General features: G+C 44.3%; 2 protein-coding genes across 7 annotated transcripts in view; one reads left to right on the plus strand and one right to left on the minus strand.

The window, feature by feature from the left end:
• Positions 1-15049, plus strand: part of ALDH5A1 (aldehyde dehydrogenase 5 family member A1) — a 29785-nt gene extending 14736 nt beyond the window's left edge. For 2 of the 4 annotated variants that reach the window (XM_036868856.1, XM_036868854.1), the window contains 5 exons: positions 1155-1298; positions 3067-3225; positions 6953-7122; positions 9544-9602; positions 11580-15049. In XM_036868856.1, coding sequence (XP_036724751.1) covers positions 1155-1298; positions 3067-3225; positions 6953-7122; positions 9544-9602; positions 11580-11785 — 738 coding nt within the window. In that variant the 3' untranslated portion in view covers positions 11786-15049. Of the gene's footprint in view, positions 1-1154; positions 1299-3066; positions 3226-6952; positions 7123-9510; positions 9603-11579 lie in introns of those variants that run through there. The other 2 variants (XM_036868853.1, XM_036868855.1) reach the window with 2 other exon arrangements.
• A 3506-nt stretch (positions 15050-18555) lies between these two features.
• The window catches only part of KIAA0319 (KIAA0319 ortholog), a 75832-nt gene continuing 71790 nt past the window's right edge, over positions 18556-22597 (minus strand). For all 3 annotated transcript variants that reach the window (XM_036870692.1, XM_036870691.1, XM_036870690.1), the window contains one exon: positions 18556-21595. In XM_036870692.1, coding sequence (XP_036726587.1) covers positions 21417-21595 — 179 coding nt within the window. In that variant the 3' untranslated portion in view covers positions 18556-21416. The remainder of the gene's footprint in view (positions 21596-22597) is intronic.

Raw genomic sequence — 22597 nt, forward strand, 5'->3', positions numbered from 1 at the left:
GAAGTACCAGCACTGAAGCAAGTTTCCAGCTTTTCTGAATTTTGACTAAGAGACCTATCATAAAACCCACAGCTGTGTATCACAGGGACCAGTCCTGGAGTGACCTTGGGCTTTTGACCACTGTTCGTTTCACTTGAACCATCCAAGCGGGTCCATCGTTCTCGTAGCTGTGACTGGACAAAGACCTACTATCGTGTAATAAAGCAAACATCCCTGGGCAGCTTTCCTAGGCCATAAGAATCTCTTCCTGGATATTTAAAGCCTAATAGTTATATGTATCAAAAAGCCTTACAGCTGTGCATTGAGCTAGTGATTATACTTTTTGTTGTTGTTGTTATAGTGATTCTACTTCTACATATTTATACTGAGGGAATAATTGCAGTGTTGTTTTAATAGTAAGGAATTGGAAGCAACTTAAATTTACAACAGATGGGGGCTGAATAAATAAATGAATGAATAGCTCTGCAATGGAATACTAGGCAAGCAGCTAAAGGATGTTCTAGAAACACACGCTGATATGGGTGTGTTTAAAGTGTTGTGAGCATGCTACGATGTTCCAGATATATGACTAATTGGGAAGATAAAGCAGGTTATAAAGCTGCGTAACTCTACCATCCTGTTTTCTTTAAAAAAAAAAAAAAAAAGGCACATGTCCCTGGTGTGTGTGGCCAAATTCTGGATGGATATACCTTAAGGTTTTATCAGTGGTAAGCTATGGGTTATGGGGTTATGGGTGATTTTATTAGCATATCTCTATAATATGATAATTTTATCATAATTTTTATCATAATTTTTTATGCTTATCATAACAAATTTATCAGAATTTTTTAATAGGTCATACATTGACATGGTTCAAAAATCGGGACAATATCAACATGTTTATATTCAGAAGTTTCACCCTCACCCCCATCTCCGATTTCCTCCCTTTTATAAGTAATTTTTAGTTTCTTTATCTTCCTCGTGTTTCTTTACCAAATACAGGCAAATATGAATACATATAGATTCTTATTTTCCCCTTTTCTTATGCAAACCGTCATCTCGTATACACTACTGTGCACCTGGCTTTTTCCACTACTGGGTAATTTTTTGAAACAAAGGCTTACAGGTCCATGTAGTTGATTCAGTGCTCACGGCATCCTCTCATCTGCTCCCAGGTCCTGTTGCACCATGCGGCAAACTCTGTGAAAAGGGTGTCCATGGAGCTGGGCGGCCATGCCCCATTCATCGTGTTCGACAGTGCCAATGTTGACCAGGCTGTCGCTGGGGCCATGGCGTCCAAATTTAGAAACTCTGGACAGGTGAGTCCCAGGGCATTTTTCTGGGTTGTGTGTTTTACAGATCCTACCCCCTTCCTCACCTCCTGGGAGGACATTTCCCTCATTCTTTGTCCACGTCCTCTTTCATCAGGTGTTTAGTAAGTGCCCTCTCTTTGCCTGGGACTCTGCTAGGCTCAGAGGGTCCAAAGAGACATAAGTCATCATCCCTGGCTTCAAGGCATTTCCTGAACAGCAGATGCCTTTTAATCAAATTGTTCTCTCTTCTCATCTTTCATCTCCTCTTTGAATCTGGTTATTTTCATAGTTTTACCTTGCTGGGCTTTTCTCTGCTGAACAGGTTTAAACATCTCCTCAGGCACAAAATAGCCTGAACACCTAGGGTCTGAGGCCTACAGTCTTAAGGAAGAGAAGGGAGGAAAATGTTGAGATGGCGCCTTGAAAAACTCAAAGCCCTGCTGCCTGGATCTCATTCTTCCCGAGATGGAGGGGGCATGACAGTCACCCACTACAGGGCTGCACACACTACAGTGGCCCAAGGAGGGTCCAGGTTGTCCTTGGGAGAGTGGTGGCCTGAGCTCACACCTTGTAGGGAATCCTGGAGCATTAGATCTAGCAGGGACCGTCCCAGTTATCTGACACAAAACTTGCATTTTACAGCTGAAGACATGAAACTCTAGAAAGACTAATTGACTTGAAGTCATACATCCTTGGGTTCAGGATCTGGGACTGTGAACCTAGGGCCCGGTCTCCCAACTTCTATGCAAGCTGTTGCCAGGATCCTGGCTTCTTATACAATATTCTTAAGCACTTTGTCTTGGAGTACCATCACTAAGCAGTTTCAAATGCATTCCAGAAATGGAATGATAACTCCTGAAAGGTTATCTGGGGGAAAAAAAGGTGAAATGTTGTATAATATTCCATATTAAATAGTTTTCATCTTTGTTTTGGCCTTTGGTAATTAATTTTTCTCCTTTCACATAACCTAATAAGCTTGGTTGTTTCAGAAACTGGTATGTTTCCTTTTAGAAACACAAAATACCAAGGTGAGTAACCTTCAGAGTTACACTTATAAAGCTACAACTTTGGGGTGTATTGCTTTAAGCCGATAAAGATGCATAGGATACAAAATTATCTATAGGCTTGTTTCTATTAGAAAAATACATGATTAAGAAAAAAGCCAAGAAGAAAATGTATCAAGGGTAACTACATTTCCTGTAATGTGTTTATATTACATAATTTTTAAATATTAGGTCTAATTAGAAAAAATAATAAGCAAAGGGCTTTTCAATAATTTAGGCTGACACGGAAGAATGGTCTTGCGTCCATTTTCAAAAATCTCGGATTCCGCCAAGCACTTGAAAGGTTTAATAAGCTAGTGGATGTAAGTTAGCCTCTGAATCCCTTTCCATCTAGCTCTGCTGTCACTGCAGCATCACTGTCTCAGGGAGTTACAGTTTCTTGTGTTGGTTTTATTCTTTCCAATAGGAGCCATTCGAAAAGACTTGGGTTAGGTGGCTTTTTGGTTTTTTGTGCACAGATATTTATCCTCGCTTACCTGTTTAACCACAGAGATGTGGCGGCTGTAGAGGGGCTTGGAGAAGTACATGCACTCAGCACGTTTGTCTTTAGGGCCAAGCCCACATGGGGAGGAACATAGCAGGTAGAACACAGGACGGGAATCACCCGGGAAAGTGCATTCACATTCAGAGGTAGCAGCAGTCACACGGTTATTGGTTGGGTCAATAGCTTCCAACAGACTGTCAGTGTGAGTTTGTTTCTTTTTGTCTAGACTTGTGTTTGCTCAAACCGTTTCTTGGTGCAAAGGGGTATCCATGACTCCTTTGTGAAAAAATTTGCCGAGGCAATTAAAACAAACCTGCATGTGGGTAATGGATTTGAGGAGAGAACTACTCAAGGCCCGTTAATTAATGAGAAAGCTGTAGAAAAGGTAAGTTCGTTTTATTATCTGTTCAATGTCATGGTTTCAGTATCAGAAGCTTAACTAGCAAAACCACTCTGGTAAGGTGGCCAGCAAGGCGGTTTTGGAAACGATGGAGAAATTGGGAAAACAACTGAGTTTCTGCCAATTTGTATAAACTGAGTGGCACCACGTGGTTATAAGCTTTTCCAGCTCCGTCATTTCACTGAGTGCCCATGACATCTGTCACTTCTGTTCTCCTACTGCTCTCCCTAAATTTTCTTTTACAGTGGTGATAATTCTGTCCTGCTGCCTCAGGAATTAAGATCCTGAAATACAAAGTTCTTTAATTTTTGGAACACCTAAAAGGAAAGGAAAAAGGCTTTGTTTTTGAGATCGTTTATGTTTCAGCTGAACTGCTGGCTGGCATTGAAAACAAAATGCCCTTGCAGAAGAATCCTTGGCGAAAACATCCTGGCAGGAGATGTAGAGCCACAGAAATCATGTTTAAGATTTAGAGATGGCGAGAAAGGGAAACTCCTTAAGCAAGGATTTGTTTGTTCAAATGTCACACTCTTGACTACTAGCGAGGTGAGTTTTCTCTTCTTGTTCTACTGTTTTAAAAAAATAATCCTCTTTAGAGTTGCCTACAAGGAGGTTTCTTATAATACCAAACATCCGGTATGCTCCCTAGATAAGTCCTTACTGGTAGAAAGGATTTCAATAGAATTTTAGTAGAAAATGGAGGCTGGAGGTTGTGTGTGGGGAAAAAAGGGGGCACAGCCAGCCTCCTGGGTCAGCTGAGGAGCCAAAATCAAGTTACAGCCAGGTCAGCACCCAGGTGGGAAGCACAGCCCAATCGCTGTTCGTCGGCCTCCTGAGGGCCTGAGGACCAAGCCCTGGCATGGCTGCCCTGACCCAGTGGGCAGTCTGGTTGGCTGAAGATCATGTCTGGTGCCTTCCCTGGTAGACACCAACGAAGTACTGGGGTTTTACAGAGCTCTGATAACATTTCTAGTTATTGCCTTGGGATTCTCTATCTCTAGATAAAGAACATACATTAAAGTTTACATCAGTACCACCTGCATTTTTGAGGTGACTTTGGACCCTGGGCACTCAGCCAGTGAAGAAAATTTGGCTCTGTACCAGCGGTGATTCAAGTCCCAGAGGGGTGGTTCTTAACCCACCCAGTACCTTTAACAACTACAGATGCTTTGGTCCTACTTGAGGAGATTGGGGGTAAATTTGTCTGGAGTAGGGCCTAGGCATTTAGTGCCCCAGTTATTGCTCGTTTGCAGACTGGGAAACCCATCTGGAGATTTTGTTGTTATTCTTGCCAAAGTGATTGTATAGACATTGCTCTCTAGAGGACGCTGTTTCCTAGGACCTCAAGCAACTACAGTTGAAGGGTTTTTTTTGTTGTTTTTTTTTTCCTCTGAGAGTTTAGTAGAAAACATCTTGTCTGAAAACAATCCATTGTGCTGGCTTTAGTGTACATACAGTCACAGGGTAAATACCTGGGGGAAAAAAGTGCACATCACATTTAATGTGACAAGAGGAGGACAGAGCATATTCTATTTGAGGTCAAGTAGAATGGGGCCTTGTTAAGTATGTTAACTACAGGTACTTTTAGAGATATAAATCATAGAAAGTAAGCCAGGCTGGCTAATGGCGATTTGCTGCAGGCAGCGGACTATGAGGGCATTAGAAGGGGTGAGGGTTTCAAAAGGGTGAATCTGGACGGCAGACCGTGCCCAAGCCTGTATTTCTCTCTTCTGAAATCCTACAGCATATTCCGCTGAGAATGGGAGGTGGGGGGAGACTCCAGTGGACCATGGATTGTGATGAACTTCTGGAAGGCAGCAGGGATCGTGTTAAAAGTCAAAGCAGATGAGGCAGGCCCAGGGGAAGCCTGCAGAGGAAATGGGTGTCATTTCTAGGATGGAGCTTTTCTAGAAATGGCTGGGGTAGAGGGTAGCAATGGGAGGAGGGGAGAAATAGTGCTCATTGGTTCTACTTCTGCACAGTTTTCTGGGTCATTTCCCTCCACCCACCACCAATACATACAACGTAACAGAGGCATTTGCTCTGGGCAGGAAAATGCCTCTGAAGAAATAGACCAGCCAGCCTAGGAGGAGTACAGCTTGAAGAGTGAGGGTAGGCACGCCAGAGAGGAGCTCCCCTGCCTTTGCCCTTTGCTCGGATGGGGCCACCCCTAAAGTGAAGCCTGCCGAGTGAGATAAACCCAAGCTTGGCGTTGTCCCTCTCATTCGGGGAAGAGACTGGAAACAGCAGAGGTCACCCATGTCACCCATTGAAATTAACCAACCCCATCCTTCATTAGAAAGATGAACAACCAAGAATCACAACAGCCCTAGAGGAAAACCCATAGCACATCAGAGGAGGGTCAAGAAGAACAAACAGAACAGTTGACCCTCAAGGAAGCAGATGACTCTGTGAACAGACAGGATTTTTTCTAGGAATCTAATAGTATTCTCCAAGAGTTGTGAGAAGATAGTACATCTATAAAACAGAAGCAGGGTCTATGAAAATGAAGCAATGAGAACAAGAAAGAACGTTGTTATTTATTTATTTGGCTGTGCCGCGCAGCTTGTGGGATCTCAGTTCTCTGACCAGGGATCGAACCCGGGCCACAGCAGTGAAGGCCGGGAATCCTAACCACTAGGCCACCAGGTAACTCCTAGAAAGAATGTTTTTAGAAATTAAAAACATGGTGGTCAAAATCTTTTTAAAACTCAGTAATGAAGATGGAAGACAAAATCGAGGAGAGCTCTTAGAATTTAAAGCAAAAGACAAAGAGATGAAAAATATGGCAGGAATGCACAAAGAAATCGATCTGAGGTGAGGGGTGTATCCATTTTAGTAATAGGAACTCTAGAAAGAAAGACCTGAGATGGAAGAAATAGGATTATCAAATACTAGAGGAAAACTTCTCAGAGCTAGGGGAAAATAACAATTCTTCAAAATTGAAAGACTTCGTCAATTGCCAAGTAGAATAATAAAAAGAAAAACCCAGATATGTTTCATTAAAATTTTAGAATGTCAGGAACATACCAGAATATTCAAGAAGCTTCCAGAGGTGGGAAAAGCTACCCACAAACCCACAAAGGAGTGAGGACTTTTTTTTTTTTTTTTTTTTTGGCTATGCTGCTGGCATGTGGAATCTGAGTTCCCTGATCAGGGATCCAACCTGCACTCAGCGTTCTGAAGGAAAATTACTTTGGGTCCAAATTCCATCACCAACCAATGCAAGGTAAAACACCAGACATGCAGTGTCAGAAAACTCTGAAGGTAAACCATTTTCAGCGCACCTTTTTTGAAACAACGACTTGAGGAGAATGTATTAGAACAAAATGAAAGTGAAATCCAGGGAGGAGAACAACATGGGATCCAAGAGCCTGGAACTAACCCAGGAAGGAGATGAGAACAAATCCCAGGGAGACAGCTGAGCATCAGGCCTGCAAAGACATGGGCATATGTATATTGGACCGTTCGACAAACTGTAAGAGCAAACAGCCAGAAAATCACAGAGCTGGGAGGAGACAGCATGGTACACACCATGTGCCCTCTTGCCTCTGTACCTCTGTGTATTTGGTTCTTTCTACCCAGAAGGGACCAGGGTACATTAACCTATTTGAAAAAGAAAGAAACCCAGTTACAGTTTTCTGCAGTTTAAACATTTCCCAAGTATCCTCGACCACCTTTCCCAAGGGCTCTTCTTTTTCTCTTCACACAGGTGGAGAAACACGTGAGTGATGCCATTTCCAAAGGGGCCACCGTTGTGACAGGCGGGAAGCGACATCAAGTTGGAAAAAATTTCTTCGAGCCCACCCTGCTCAGCAATGTCACCCAAGACATGCTCTGCTCTCAGGAAGAGACTTTTGGGCCTGTGGCACCCGTTATCAAGTAAGGTCATCCAGTGGGTTGGAAGACAGGAGAAAGGTTAGGAAAGGAAAAGGAAACCTGGAGAGAAATCCAGTTCATGTGTCGTTTGAGGCCTGGGTGGGGGATGGGCTGAAGTAGAGAGCAGGGTTGTATCAGTGGAAACACTAAGTTCAATGTGACATTTAAAAAATTTTGTTACTCTTATTGCCTCTTTAGACCACAAAATTTACCAAGTTCTCTACCTTGCTCTCTTGCTTTCTGCTGAACTCATTTTTCTTTGTAACGAAGTACATCCTTTAAGAGTTCTTTCAAGGGCGTCTGTGGGAAATGAACTGTGTGTTCTTATGTGACCTTTTATCTCACAGTCACAAGTAAATAATAATTTACCTGCATAAAATTCTAGCTTCAACACTTTGAAGATGTCACACCTTGGTCTACTTATTTCGAGGGTTGTCACTGAGAAAGCTGATACCTGGTTCTTACTCCTGTGAAGGGATATGCTTTTTCTCTTTAGAGGCTTTTAAAATTTCTCACGGCCTTTGACGTTCTTAAATTTTACCATGGTAGCTTGGGTATGGCACACTGTGAGCTTTTTCAGCCTGAGGTCCTAATGTCTTTCTTTAATGTCTAAAGTGTTTGTTTAGTCCTGGGAAATTCTTGGTCATTATTTCTCCAAATATTTCTCTCTCTTCTATTGCTAATGAAATTTATAGATTAATCTGACATTGGGGAAATGAACCACTTGGAGAACTTTCATCTTCCTTGTTTTAATAAATTTTTTTTTACCTGGAGTATGAACTTGACATTTTCCAAAAGGATGCAGTGGTTAGGAATGCAGGCTTTGGAGCTGAGCTGGGTGTAGATTCAGGCTTTGCTACTTCATACCTGTGTCCCCTTGAACAGGTTAACTTCTCTGAGCCTCAGGGTCCTTGATGGGAAAAGGAGTAAAAACTAGTACCTGCCTCACAGGACAGTTGTAAGGTTTAAATGACATAATGTACGTAAAGCACTTAGCACATTGCCTGATATCATTATGGTTGTTGTTGTGTAAATAAAGCATTAGGTCAGGGAGGGGGACACAGTTGTTACTAGGGGTCTCTCGTCTCACACTTCTTCTGGGACACAGGGTGGTGGGAGCACCACCCACGTTAGCACAGAAAGGTGAAAATCCTCAAGGATGTCACAACTGATGATGTGATGACTGCATTTTCTTTTTATTTATTTATTTGGTTGCACTGGGTCTTAGTGGCTCCAGGGCTCCTTAGTGGCGGCACGTGGGCTCCTTAGTTGCAGCAGGCAGGCTCCTTAGTTGCGGCACGCGTGTGGGATCTTGTTCCCTGACCAGGGCTCGAACCCGGGCCCCCTGCATTGGAAGCTCAGAGTCTTATCCACTGTGCCAGCAGGGAAGTCCCGATGACTGCATTTTCGAGGGACAGGTGGGCAGTGAGGACATGGGTGATGCCCTGTTTTCTGTTCTCTGGCGGGTAGAATGGCTTACTCTCTACAGGTGGAGAGCCAAGCCCTGGGAGACACAGCTGATCATCCTCGGAACAAATAATTCTCCTGGGGTCACCCTCCTTGACCTGCCCTCCCCCAGAGCGCTCTCTTCTCTCCCAGTCGTCCTCTTGCATTGACTGGGGTCCGCCAGCTCTGCCCGGTGCCTTCAGAGGGCCGGCTGCCTGCCACTGCTGCTGGACCTCTGAACTGAGGAACTGTGATACGGACAATGTTTCGCCCCCAGTTACAGTTCTGGGGCAACAGAAAAAGGCCTCTGAAATGTTGTTCCAGAAATACGATGATAAAGCTGGAAGAGGCTGCATAAGGCTTCCACACTAGCAGTCTCATTTCCAAGGGGAACAGACCCCCAGCACCATCACACTGTTCAGAGCATAAGTGGTGGGGCCGACACTAGAGCCCTGGGCCCCAGTGGCCTCTGGATGTTTTCCTTCTCCTACATTATGGCTGCTTCTAAAGTAGTTGTTATGATCGGTACATTTCTTTCTTTTTTTTTTTTTTGGCCCCACCTTGTGGCTCGCAGGATCCCAGTTCCCCAACCAGGGATTGAACCCGGGGCCACAGCAGTGAAAGCGTGGAGTCCGAACCACTGGACCACCAGGGAGGTCCGATCGGTACATATTCTTCTTCTTAGTAGGTAGCAAGAGCCGTAATCCTTTTCTTAAGGCGTTTTGTTCGACATTCTGAATACTCTGCAGTTTCCTGTGTGTCTCCCGATCTCCTAGAGGAGATGAACTGGTGTTGATCCGAGCTCGCTAGCCTTGAACTCTGCAGGGTTGCAGTGAGTGATGGTGTTTTCCTCTGTACTCTCTGCAAAGCTCTGATTAACCCCTTGCCCTTATTTGGGAAACAAATCAGGAGGAAATCAGCTGGTTTTCCTTACTCTCCCCTTAGGGATTTTGCTGATGACCCATCTTGACTTGGCAGGTTTGATACAGAGGAGGAGGCGGTGGCGATCGCTAACGTGGCCGACGTCGGGCTGGCAGGTAGGCGTCCGTCCTCGCTCGGTAGCTGTCATAATCACTTCTCCAGCTGATGCCAGGGTGGCCTTTTAAACGTCACCCTGGGTTTTGAGAAGGCAACTTCACTGGAGCATGTGTTTCGTTGCTTTCCCAGGGGCGAGGGTGGGCTTGTGCAAGTCCGTGTTCTTTCACCTCATTCCCGGATGCAGGATGGGGGCTCCCTGGTTGGAGCTGGGTATGGTGGTGGGAGAAGAAGCAGTGCCGTGTTTCAGGTGGAGAATCACACGCACCCTGTAAGTCCCATGTTCCCAGAGGCTCGATGCCTGGAAATTCCAAGGGCTTTTCCTCCCATTTTGTGTGGCTCCTGGAAGCCTGAACAAAAGAGATAGCGCCCGACCTCACAGAGAGCATCAGGGGCAATGAAGGAAGCCTCACAGAGTATCCTTCAGTTTGGACATGGACAAGGTGGCCACAGAATGTACCCTATGACCCTGACAAAATTATATGTGCATAAATGCACTCAACAAGGGCTTCCCTGGTGGCGCACTGGTTAAGAGTCCGCCTGCCAATGCAGGGGACACGGGTTCGAGCCCTGGTCCGGGAAGATCCCACATGCTGCAGAGCAACTAAGCCTGTGCGCCACAACTACTGAGCCCACGAGCCACAACTGCTGAGCCCGTGTGCCACAACTACTGAAGCCCACGCACCTAGAGCCCGTGCTCCGCAACAAGAGAAGCCACCGCAATGAGAAGCCCACGCACTGCAACGAAGAGTAGCCCCCGCTCGCCACTAGAGAAAGCCCACGCGCAGCAACGAAGACCCAACACAGCCAAAAATAAATAAATAAATAAATAAATGACTTTATTAAAAAAACATAAGGCATTAAAAAAAAAATGCACTCAACCAATCTGTATTTAGCATCCAGAGTGAATGAAGTGCTGACGAAGATACAAGATACAGCTGTGCTCTACTGGAGCTTCCCCTCTGGGTGGAGGAGAACTGTTGATAACCAGAGGAAGGACGTCCACAACGTAGGGTCCCTTACTCTGCTGCTGAGACTGAGTCTGCCCCTACTCACAGAGCCTAAAGCCGGAGTAAGGTGTGCACAAGTGCCTCCATAACGCCGAGTTTGGTGTTCCTTTCGTCCCTTCTTGATGGGATGGATGGTGGAGGAAGCCACACTCCGAACCAGGTCATCAAAGATGGGCAGCATTCTGGTCGTGCAGAGATCGGAGGGGAGAGATTCTGGGCAGAGGGGGACCAAGGGAGTTAAGAAGTGAAGTAAGATAGGACAGAGAGGATTGGGTGGACAAGTTTGGTGACAATGGCTGGAATAATGGAAGATAAAGCTGAAAATGTTGATTGAAACCACATTAGGGAGAGTTCAAATACCCACCAGAAATTTAACCTTATTTATAGGTAACAAGGAGTCCCTGGAAAGTTTGGGTAAAAATATCACGTGGATAATCTAACAGACGTGTGCAGGATGCATTGAACAGGAGGCCACAGGAACAGCGTTCATTATTGTTAACAGTCCTGATAGGAGATGGTGAGAGCATTAACGAGAGTGGAATAGAAGCAGAAAGATGATTTCCAAAGGTTTTGAGATGAAGACATGCACAGGACCAACTTGGGGCTCCACGTGGGAGCAGGGAGGGTTCCAGGCCCACATGACTAGGCAGATGGTCATCCATGGTGTCCTCAGCTGTGGACATGATGTCTTTAATCAGGGGTCCCCAACCCCTAGGGCTGCAGACCGGTACCGGTCCGCGGCCCATTAGGAACCGGGCCACACAGCAGGAGGTGAGCGGCGGGCAAGCGAGCGAAGCTTCATCTGCCGGTTCCCGTCGCTCCCCATCGCTCGCGTTACCGCCTGAACCATCTCCCCCTGCTGTCCATGGAGAAATTGTGTTCCATGAAACCAGTCCCTGGTGCCAAGAAGGTTGGGGACCGCTGTCTTTAACGACTGTTCTACATCCATGTCCTTTATCCCCATGACAGGTTACTTTTACTCTCAAGACCCAGCCCAGATCTGGAGGGTGGCGGAGCGGCTAGAAGTCGGCATGGTTGGCGTTAACGAAGGATTGATCTCCTCCGTGGAGTGCCCTTTCGGTGGGGTGAAGCAGTCCGGCCTTGGGCGAGAGGGCTCCAAGTATGGCATTGATGAGTATCTGGAGCTCAAGTACGTGTGCTTTGGAGGCTTATAAGATTCTTTAGTTCTTTAAAAAATAAAAAAGGAAGTTTCCCTACATGTATGGGGACATGCCATCCATTATTTTAAATAAGCCCAAAGGGTATCTGACTTAGGAATTTTTTAAAGCTCATCCAATCCTCATAATCTTAAGCAGATGCAAATCCTACCCCTCCCCTTACGTGACTAGGGACCAATATATGCCATGCGCCTGAGGCCGCAGACTCCCCGAGAACCAGCGTAGGGTTTACAGAATGAAGCCCTGGACCCCACCACGACCCCGTCTGCCTCAGAGCAAAGTGCAGCGTGAGGCCAGCCGGCCCCCGCAGCCCCATGGTCACGGCTGGATCACTGCCTGGGCGATGCCGCAGCCAGCACCCACACGGCTCCGGAGCTTAGACCCGGAGGGCTGCAGGGGAGCCCCCTGAGTGTGACTGACGGGCCGGTTGGGGTGGTGAAGCACCCCTGGCAACCTGCCAGCTCAGCACTAAAGACACTTGCTGGGTATTCCGAGGTGTTGCTGCAGAGGCTGAACCATTCATTTTTTAAGACTTCAGAAACAGCACGGAATTGCCTGTGTTTCTTTGACATGAAGGAACCCCTCTCCCTTTTTCGACCATTTTTTAAATTGAAGTCTCCATTGTCCTAAATTAACTGCTTAAAGATTTTGTTTTCATTTCTGTGCTGTTTTCCATGTCATGTTGTTTCCGTTAGGAAATGAGCCTAAGCATAAAGTAAAGCACAGCAGCAGCAGCTTGGTGGGATGGATGGCCCACAAGTAATGGCCTGGCCTGGCTTTGTCCCCATGGATGTGCCATTCAACCCCGCCCTGCCCCCATCCCCCCATCCCTCAGGAGAGTGGAGATTCTATACATGCCTTATTTAGCTCCATGGGATATTGTGAGCCTCAGAGAAAGTGAAAGTCTGTCAAAAAGTAAAAATTCAGTGTAAGTGCAGGAGTCGTCATTATTATGAGCGGCACCTCCCAGCCCCGCTTGGGTGTCCGGCAGTGGCTTTGCCAAGGTGAGCGGAGGTTGGTACCCACCTGCCCAGCACCTGAGCCTGAGTGAGGGCTTGTCACCTGCAGCCTCTGCTATTTCTGTTCTTAGGAAGTGCCGCTCCTTCACCTGCAAAAGAGCGAAAGCACTTTCACGACAGTAATCCCAAAAGGAAAAAGAATTTCCATAATTGCCAATTGGAAGACGCATGAGGTTTTGCCCTTCAGGCACCTTTTATCCAATAAGAGTTTTTATAGTTCATCATTGAAAAAAAAAACAAAAACAAAAAAACCCTATGACCACTGTTTCCTGTCACTCTGAAAGGAAAACTCTGATTAAAAACACACTAGGCTTTTCTGTATCATGTCTCCGTCTGTCCTGATATACAAGGAAAAGGAATAAAAGCTGTTCCTGGTGGAATAGACAAGGATGAAGCACCTCCTTTTCCACTCTCTCTGTGTGCACACTCCACTGACATTCTGTGGATATTCTGGGGAGGAGAAGGAAAACATGAATGAAAGTAGTGCTAGAGGCAGGCACTCCTGGACCCAGCTGGGATGTAGCGTCCCTCACTGAGCCATGGGGAGCTGAATAGCTAAAGGTCTGAGATGTCCCTGTGTACAAAAGTACCACGGCCAGTCCTGGAGCTGCCTTGTGTTTGCCCTGGGTTACATCAGCCATCTCCCCTAAGGCCCAATAAGGAATGAGCTGAAATCCACCTCCTGGTAACATGCATTGCTCAGACCCTGTCCAGAATCACCTATGCATCATATTGACAGTGAATTTCTACTTTTTAGTTTTAGGGTTGTTTTATGTAACACCCTAATTACTTAATATTTGGGTGTGCCCATCTGTTTTCTATTAACGATAAAAATGCTCTAACACTAGTTCTTAGAAGTCTGGAATACTGGTGCTTGAAATGTTTGGAGGAATACATTCAAATACATTTGTAACTTTGTAAATCAGTGAATGTCTTGGCTGGGTGGCAGATTTTGAGTTTTCTAGTATATTTGGCTCACCAGGTACATAAATCGAGGGCCAGACACTCATTCCAATATCTTTGATTAATTTTGGAATTAAAATAATTTGAAAAGGAAATAGCTTACTGTTTAGTAAAATTGTTCTGGGTTGTGGGGAAAATGGAGAAGTATTTTTAAATGAACATTTTGGGGGTTATTTTTCAATAAGGTAACCAAATGTGATGGATTTTTTAAAAAATGTATGTTATAACGTGAAATAGAAAAGGACCATTAAACCAGGGGTTGGCTCACAGCCCATATCTGGCCTGCCATCTGCTTTTGTACAACCCAGAGCTAAGTATGGTTTTTATATTCCCAAAGGAGTGGTTGGGGAAAAAAATCAAAAGAATAGTATTTCATGACACGTGAAAATTTTGTGAAATTCAGATTTCAGTGTCCAGAAATAAAATTTTATCGGAACCCAGCCACATCCATTCATTTACCATATGATCTATGGCTACTTTCTTGGCAAAGTTGAGTATCTGCAACACAGACAGTATTGCCCACAAAGCCTAAAGTATTTACTCTTTGGCTTTTTACAGAAATAATTTGCCAACCCCTGATCTAAACCAAGAGGGAGATATTGACCTTCCCCCGTTTATGAGGCATTATATCATTTTACTGAACACCTACTGTGTAAAAAGTACTTTTCTGGGCCTTGCTCCAGTGAATTCTCACCAAGAACTTCCCAGCAATTTTCACATAACTCATATGAAATTACCCAGAGAATGGGAGTCTATTGGCCTTGAAAAAACACTTCTCAATTTACTTTCCCCAGCTATGCAGGGATTCTCATCTAAAAAGCTCCTCTGTACCTATTATCTTTATCCATTTGAGTAGCTTTTAAATACAATTTTATGTCAAGCGCTGGTTCATCTACCTTTATTTTTATGGAAAGACTCAGTGAAAGTAAAGATCAGAAGCACAATGCAAATAACTCTATTTTATTGTAAACTTGTATCATTAACTTTAAACTGTGCCACATGACTGCCTTCTCGGAAGGCTGGAGCCCAGGGTTTTAACTGTTCTCGAGCAGCTATGGTAGATAGCGTTTTACTTGAATGATATTTATGCAGTGAGTTTTTTCGTGCTGTATTTTATGGGATAAAACTTGGGAATAAGTGTAGTTGGAAGTGTGGAAATATTTTGTTTTTTAAACGTGCACATAATTCATTTTTCCAGTTTTGGATAATTGCACGTGTGTGTCAATGTCTTGTCAGCAGAGTTGTGCGTGTGTAATTAATAAAGGTTGAATTAACAGAATTTCCTCTTTTTATGTCAAGGTTTCTGGTTTGTGGGGGTTTTTCTTGCCAGTTCATCATTTGAGTTTACTTTGGAGATTATTAGACCAGTTTGGATATGTATGCCACCCCAAAATATGACTGTAGGAGTTCAGGACATGCCACCCCAAAAGATGACACTTTGGCATAGGTTTTTTGTGAGCTGAAGGCAATTAAGAAGCAGATACAAGAAAAGCCCTCTCTCTTTCCTTCCCCCTCCATTTGCCTAAAAGCAGGATACAGATTTATAAAGGTGCTCCCCTCCCCGCATCAGGAGGGAAGGACAAAGGTTAATTCCCAGAGACAACTTCAGGCCCAATCAGCCTGGAATCTAAATAACAAATTTTACTAACTAGCCTTTATCTCCGCCCTTGAAAGCCTACAGCTGCTTTCCTCTGTCCTGTCATTTCTCCAGAGATTTATTGTTCTTTGTTGAAATGCTCTGTCAGCTGAAGTTTTAAGCCACCTCTTTGAGTTACTCATTTCTCCGAGTGTGTCCCATGTTTACATGAGATATACATGTTAATAAACTTCTGTTTGTCTTTCTCTTGTTAATCTTTCATTGCAGTGGTCTCAGCCAAGAACTCAGAAAGGTAGAGGGAAAATTATTTTTCCTCTCCTACATGTATAAATGGTGCTCCCTTGACTAGTGTGTGATCTCTTGGGCAGGGAACCTGCCTGTGAAATTCGGTACCCTAGCACCTTCCTACAGGACGGCCTGTAACAGGGAAGAACGTTTTGCATTCTATTACAAGTTAATCACTAAAGGGATGTTGCCTATGAGCTTAAACTATACATAACGGCCCATCTCTGGGAACCCTGCTTCCCAGGTAATGAGCATTAAGCTAAAATACCTGTTTAGCTCACAGGAAACATCCTGACCAGGCCCACCTGTGAATGACTGCAAGGAGGAAGAAATTAACATATCCCCTACAGAGGCTGACCCGAACCAGGAAATGTTTGACTTTACTCCCTCCCCTTTTAAAAGAAGCCTGCATTCTAACTCAGGCAAGATGGTTCTTTGGGGCATGTTCTTCTCGGTTTGCTGGCTTTCCGAATAAAGTCGTTATTCCTTGTCTCTTGATTATTGGCCTGTTGTGCAGTGAGCAGTACAAGCTTAGACTTAGTAACAGGCCTGTTGTATGGTTTGCGCTCATTAAATGTTTGCTGAACTAAATTGAGAATTTACCTGGTTTGCAGGTGTGGTTGCCTAAGAAAGGAGTAGCCTCCAGCTTTCTCAAATTCACCAGCTTCTCTCCTCTACATGTGCTACTGTTATCCATTATGTACTTTTTTCAAAGGTTGGGTTTTTTTGTATACAGAAATGTATGAGGAAGACATTTCTGAAACCCTGCCATTCAGATATAATCACTGTTAATTATTTAAACAGCATATCTTATATTTTCATCCAGTGTTCATTTATATTCTAAGAAGTTTCACGTGGCCTCATTGAATCCAAATTGTATCAGTAAGCCTTGAACAAAGGTAAGGTTTTCTCTGGAAGAAAGAATACACATCTCCCTTTGTCATTCCACTTATTGCATGCATTTCTCTTAACCTGCTTTTGATTTTTAAAATTACTTTGTTACCAGGAGAAACGATCCGCTTACCTCTTGTTGACCTGAAACAAACAGACTCCCAAATATTTCTCCAGCAAAATGGGTTTATTTGGTATCGGCAGAGAATTGCAAAACAGTGCCAACCACGGCAAGCCACTTGCAAACCCACACCCAGCAAGGGAAGGAGAACACTTTTATAGGGAGGAAAGGGAAGTTGGGAGGGTTATAATTAAAAACTTCGTGACTTTTCATTGGCTGAGTCCTTACCAGGAAAGAGAAGTCTCCCTTCTTCCTGTTGGGCTTTACTATCATCACAGGGTGTGAGAGCTCCCCCTTCTGGTCGCCCGACTCTATTTAATTGAAGTCTGTTCATTTTTTATACTCTCAATTTGTGGGTTTGTTCAATGCTTGGCCTAGGCCTCTGCTTAGAAGCAAGTGTATTTTCATCTTCCTACTATTTCTAACAGGAAATTTTCACCTGTTACAGCTGCTTTATCTCTGATTTAGCTTGCAACAAATTTAAAAAGCAAATTAGTGTGGTTTTCATTTATCAAGTATGGGAAACCTGTCTGGAAAAAGAACAGGTCCTGCATGGTCTGAGTGTTGAAAGGCTACAGGGATATTCTATTTGTGCACTATTTATAAATGAGTGGAAATGGATTTGGAAATTGGTGGTCTGTAAATTTACCTATAATCCATCCATTTTATCAGCTAACCAGGAAGGAGTAGCCACAATTTAGACCACAGACAACACCACTGTCCCGGTGGTTTAGTGGACAAGGACGTTTTTCAGATGTTCTGTCAGATTATATAAGGCTATGTGCTTTTTCCTGTTGTGCTAAGACTCAGCACTGCAACTCTGGGCTCATCTTCAGGAGAACAGAGGTAGTAACTCTCACCATGTAGGCTTCAAATAAAGGAAGCTTGGCTGTTCGCTAAGCTCATCTCAAAAAGGGAGGCTCTGTGGACCATTTAGTAGGAGAAATGATGGTTTTGCCTTTTTAAAAAACTTGTTCCTGACTAATGGAAACGCTTCTAGTGTTTCGCGATTAATCATGAATCTGTATGTTTCCCCTCAAAATCTTTTGACTTTTTATTTTTAAATACAGTTGTCCCTCAGTATCCGTGGGAGATTGGTTCCAGTACCCCCATGGGTCCCAAAATCCACCCATGCTCAAGTCCCTGATGTAAAATAGCACTGTACAATCGGCCCTTCGAATCCGTGGTTCTGCATCTGCGGATACAGAGGGCACAGTGTAATTGTAAGTTCACAGGAAGTTGCAAAAGTAATAGATTCCTGTGTACCCTTCACCTAGCTTCTCCCAGAGCTTAACATCTTACATAACTAACACAATATCAAAACCAGGAAATACATACCGTTCATAAGATCTTTATACCAATTTCACCAATTTTTCCATGCAAGAGTCACACGAATGATGGAAACTATATTAGGGGCTGTAGTTTAAGCACACACACCCCTTAATCTAACTTGCACCTCCCCCAGCTGAAGGCATTTTCCAGCAAAGGGTAGACTACCCATTAATGTCAGAGAAACCAGGGGAATGTACTGTTTTGGCAGCCAGCAGGCAGTCGAATCTAAGCAGGGGAGAGAAGACAGGCAGCACTGAGCACTCTCAGTGCCTCCCCATATCCTGTCCCCCATGGGGAGGAGGGAGCCAGGGGTGCTACTCTAGGCTCCAGCAAATTTTTTCTGTAAGGGTTCAGAGAGTAGATATTTTAGGCTTGGGACACAGTCTCTGTTGAAACTACTCACCTCTATTGTTGTAGCACAAAGGAATGAATGAGTGTGCCTGTGTTCCAGTAAGACTTTATTTATGGACACTGACATCTGAATTCCATGTGAGTTTCACGTGTCACAGAATATGATATTTTTTTTCAACCATTTGAAAATGTAAGCACCATTCTTAGCTCACCGGCTGCACAAAAACAGGTCGTGGACCAGCCTGCTGCCTCCTACTCCAGGGAAATCCCTCCACACAGAAGCGTTAAGAATAAGTATTCCCATCCTCCACAACAACAAGGAGGCGTTACAGAGAATACAGACACCTTTATTCAGATCAGCATATATGTTTAATAGTGTTATATTGGAAATGATACGTTGTCAATACATGGGAAAAAGATAACATTAAAAAAACTAAAACCAAGACTTCAGCCAAAGCAGCTAAGAATCTTGTCAGCCTGTGAGCCCTACCAATGCTCTCTCCCACATTCTCGGGCCCCGCTTTTCTCATCTATCCTGAGCTCCTAGTGAGCTTCATCTTCCCAAGGCCCTTAATGCAAAGTGCACAAGAGAAGAATGTTGGCTGCCATTCCACCTCGCGCTCTGCTCCTCTGATGACAAGAGAGGACCCACTTTCTGATCACTGGTGTGGTCTTTATTTCCGCTCCACCATAGATTCAAGATCCATCTGTGGTGGAAAGATCAGACCAGCTGGGCTGGAGACAGAAAAGGAGGAGTGACCTGGAGGGGTGGCCCTGGGGGTGATCCAACAGAAGAGATGAGGCAGGCTTCTCTCCCTTTGTCTTTTGCTTTCTTCACAAAGGGAATCCTTGGTCCTAGGAACAGAACTTCCAAGTGGTCCAAAAGGTCCACCAGAATTTGCCCTCCAACACTTGGAGGTGGGAGTTCTTTGTGTAGGGGAGGAGGGTGGAATCCACGGACTTTGCAGCTTACAAAATTTGCATTCGATTCCTAGATCCACCACTAATTGGCCGTGACCTTGAGCAAGTTACTTAAACTCTCTGGGCCTTCATTATGTGCAACATGAGAATAATATCTACTTTTCCAGGATGACTGTAAGGATTAATGGAGTATGTAAAATACGTGTATTATGTACATAGCACGTAACAGATGATCACTCCCTTCTCCATCATTGTGCTCTACTGACCTCATATTGAGGCTGCCATCCTCTGTGCCAGAAATTTCCAGTTGTGCACAAAAATAACATAACCCTGGCCATTGGGTAGGGCAGATTTTAAGTGTATGAAGCTAAATATTCATGTAAAAAGCATCACATTTTCCTTCTAACACCATCGATAGTATTGAACCGGCTGGCTATACAGATAGTGTAGACATAAGCAGAGAAATTATTTTAAAAATAAAATCACACTCCTGTGCTTTTTACTTTTTTTTTTGCCATTCCCTATAAAGTAGAATAATTAAAAATAAGACGGTCTCATGAGGATGAATATTAGCGGCAAGAACAAAAGCAGCAGAAAGCTTAATTTTTTTCAAAGGCCCATGGGAACTGTTTTCTCTATTGTCCTGTCCTGATGATTTAAACCTGACAGTTTAATCACTTTGCTTCTCCACTTAGTCATAGCAAAGCAATCCTAGTTTTCCCCTCGTGTGACAGAAGCTTGTGCAACAGAATATTGCTTAGGTGTGGTCACGCTTGTCTGTGACGGGCCCCACCTCTGATTCTAATCTCTCCACAAAGAATGCCAAGGGCACCACCCAGGCCTCCAGCCTCAGGACCATGGGCGGATGGGGAACGATCATCAGCTAACCAACTTGTCAGGCTACAATTAACTCCAAGTCCTTGCTCTGGGGTGCTGCTCTGTAGTTGGGGATGCTTTAATTTTTTTTTCACATATTTAAAATAAGATATTTAGTAGAAAATGGTTTAATAAATATATTTTTAAACATATGAAGTGGATATCTATGTCAAGTTATTCGGGAAAGTACCTGTAGGGGCCGAGTATCATAAGCACACCATCCTCATTAAGACTGATTGTATTTCAGAGTCTGGGAATACAGTCGGCCCTCCCCCACCCTCCCACCTCTGCATCCGTGGGGCCCACATCCCTACGGGTCCTGCATCCGTGGACACGGAGGCCCGACTGTATATATTACAAAGTTGCTGAGTCTTTATTCCTACTGATAGAGGTCCAAATGCATGGCCTATAGCACATACTCAATAAATGTCTAAGGAATTAATCATCTTTTTTCCTGTGTTTCATGTAAACTGGGGCTGAGAGAGGCCTCGGTGTGGCTCGTTTTTCGGAGAAAGAAAAGGTGAAACACGCTAAAATGCTACCTTCAACCTTCAACCTACAAGTCAGCAAACCCCACCTCCCTCTCTGTTGCCTCCAGTCCTCAGAATACAATTCTTATTTAGCTCTCGAACTTCCAAGAGCTGCTCTCTAGAGAGAGCACAGAAGTGGCGGTTGGCCGTAGCGGAGGAGCGAAAACAGGAGAGCTGGGCTCTGTATGGGTGTCTCTTCAGCACAGAAAACTTGCTGGACAGAGGACAAGCCATTCCTCCGATAAAGTATCTCATATATATGTATATATAGACACACAGCCCTCGGACTCCAAGGGTCCTACGACAGAAACCACGCTTGGAAAGTCGTCTTTAAAGGCAATCACAGCTCCTAAGAGAAATTGGCCCTCTTTACATCATGTTGAACTCATCCTCCACAAGGGTCTGCAGATAGAAACAGGTTAATCCTTCTCTTAACATAGGAACACAACACTGTGCCAGCTACAAAAACACAAAACTCTTTTAAGTATATACCTTAGCGTCTTACCCAACCTTTATTCCCATTGACAAGCATCTCAGTTAAAAGAGCAATGTTTTTGTTTTGGTTTGTGTCTCAAAAACCCCAGGAAGACAGGTCTTTTAAAATACGGGGACACACCTCCAGCCCAGTGTGAAAGGATGGGAACACGCTATTCTAACAAGAGTTAGTTTTGTTTTTAACTCCCATTGACTGTCCTGGATTAAAGGATTCCTGTGGGCGTCCTTCCATTTCACAACCGCTCCATTATCTGTCCTTTGAGCAATAGCTGAAGCAAGCTCCGTTTCTGATGGATCCATTCACGGAAACCTTTGGATTCCCTCGCTCCATCCTCTCTCGGCTGAAGATTGTGTCCTGATCACTGTCAAACTCAGACTCAGACACCATCAGGCTGGAGTTGTGTTCTGTGCTTCGGTGCTTAATACCTAGGGAGAAGCAGACAGATGCATCTTGGGGCGAAGGGCATTTTCCCTCTCAGCTGTCCATCATTCTGGTCCCATGCACGGAGCCATGCGCGCTGCACATGCAAAACGATCACTCACAATGCAGCAGGCGGTTGGGGTTTCCTAGTGAGTATTAACAGGGGCTTTGGAATCACTGCTGAGCTTGAGCCCAAGCTTTGTCACTCACCAGCTGTGTGACCCTGGGCAAGGTACCTAACCTCTCTGGGCTTTCAGTCTCCTCATCTATTAAATTAGGAGATAACAAAGCATTGACTCCACGGGTTTATGGTGAGGGTTAAGTGAACTCCTGCATGTAAAGCTCTTGCCGGCATTTACCACTTAGTAAGCACTCAGTAAATGAAAACCATTACGATTTTACCACTTGTTCCCATCAAATATTTTTAGTAGAATATTTGATTGCTGGGAGTTAAAATAAGAGAAGAGATAGGTATGTGACCCCTACTCTCAAAGAATTTATAGTGTCTAGCTAAGGATGTAAGACAAAGACGAGATGAGGGTTCAGGACAGGCAAGAAAGTTTTAAAAATAAATTTTACATGAATCAAGAAGAGATAAGCGCATACTTATAAGCTTCAGGGATGGTTCACACAGGATGGGATTTGAAGAGAGTGAAGGGTTTGGACAGGAGGACAGTGGAGGAGCATGGAGTATGCGGAGGCATCCAGAAATATTTGCAGAAAGCAGTCTGCAGCAAATGATTCACGTAGGAAATGCAAAAAAAAAACAGAGGCTGGGACCTCATAGAAAAGCACATGAATCCAAGGGAAGCCATGAAGTTTGGATTTTGTCCTACTAGCAAAAGAGTGACACGATTAAAATGTTGTTTTAAGATATTACTAAAACCCAGTGGCAGGACAGAAGGAAGAAAGAGGAGTAACTGGAGAGCCAGCCACACACACGGAGCAGCACAGCATGGAGGAAGGGAGCCCAGGCTCTGGAGCAGACGGCCTGTCCCACCTGCCTT

The sequence above is a fragment of the Balaenoptera musculus genome, chromosome 11 (genome assembly GCF_009873245.2).
Source record: "Balaenoptera musculus isolate JJ_BM4_2016_0621 chromosome 11, mBalMus1.pri.v3, whole genome shotgun sequence".
Lineage (NCBI taxonomy): Eukaryota > Metazoa > Chordata > Mammalia > Artiodactyla > Balaenopteridae > Balaenoptera > Balaenoptera musculus.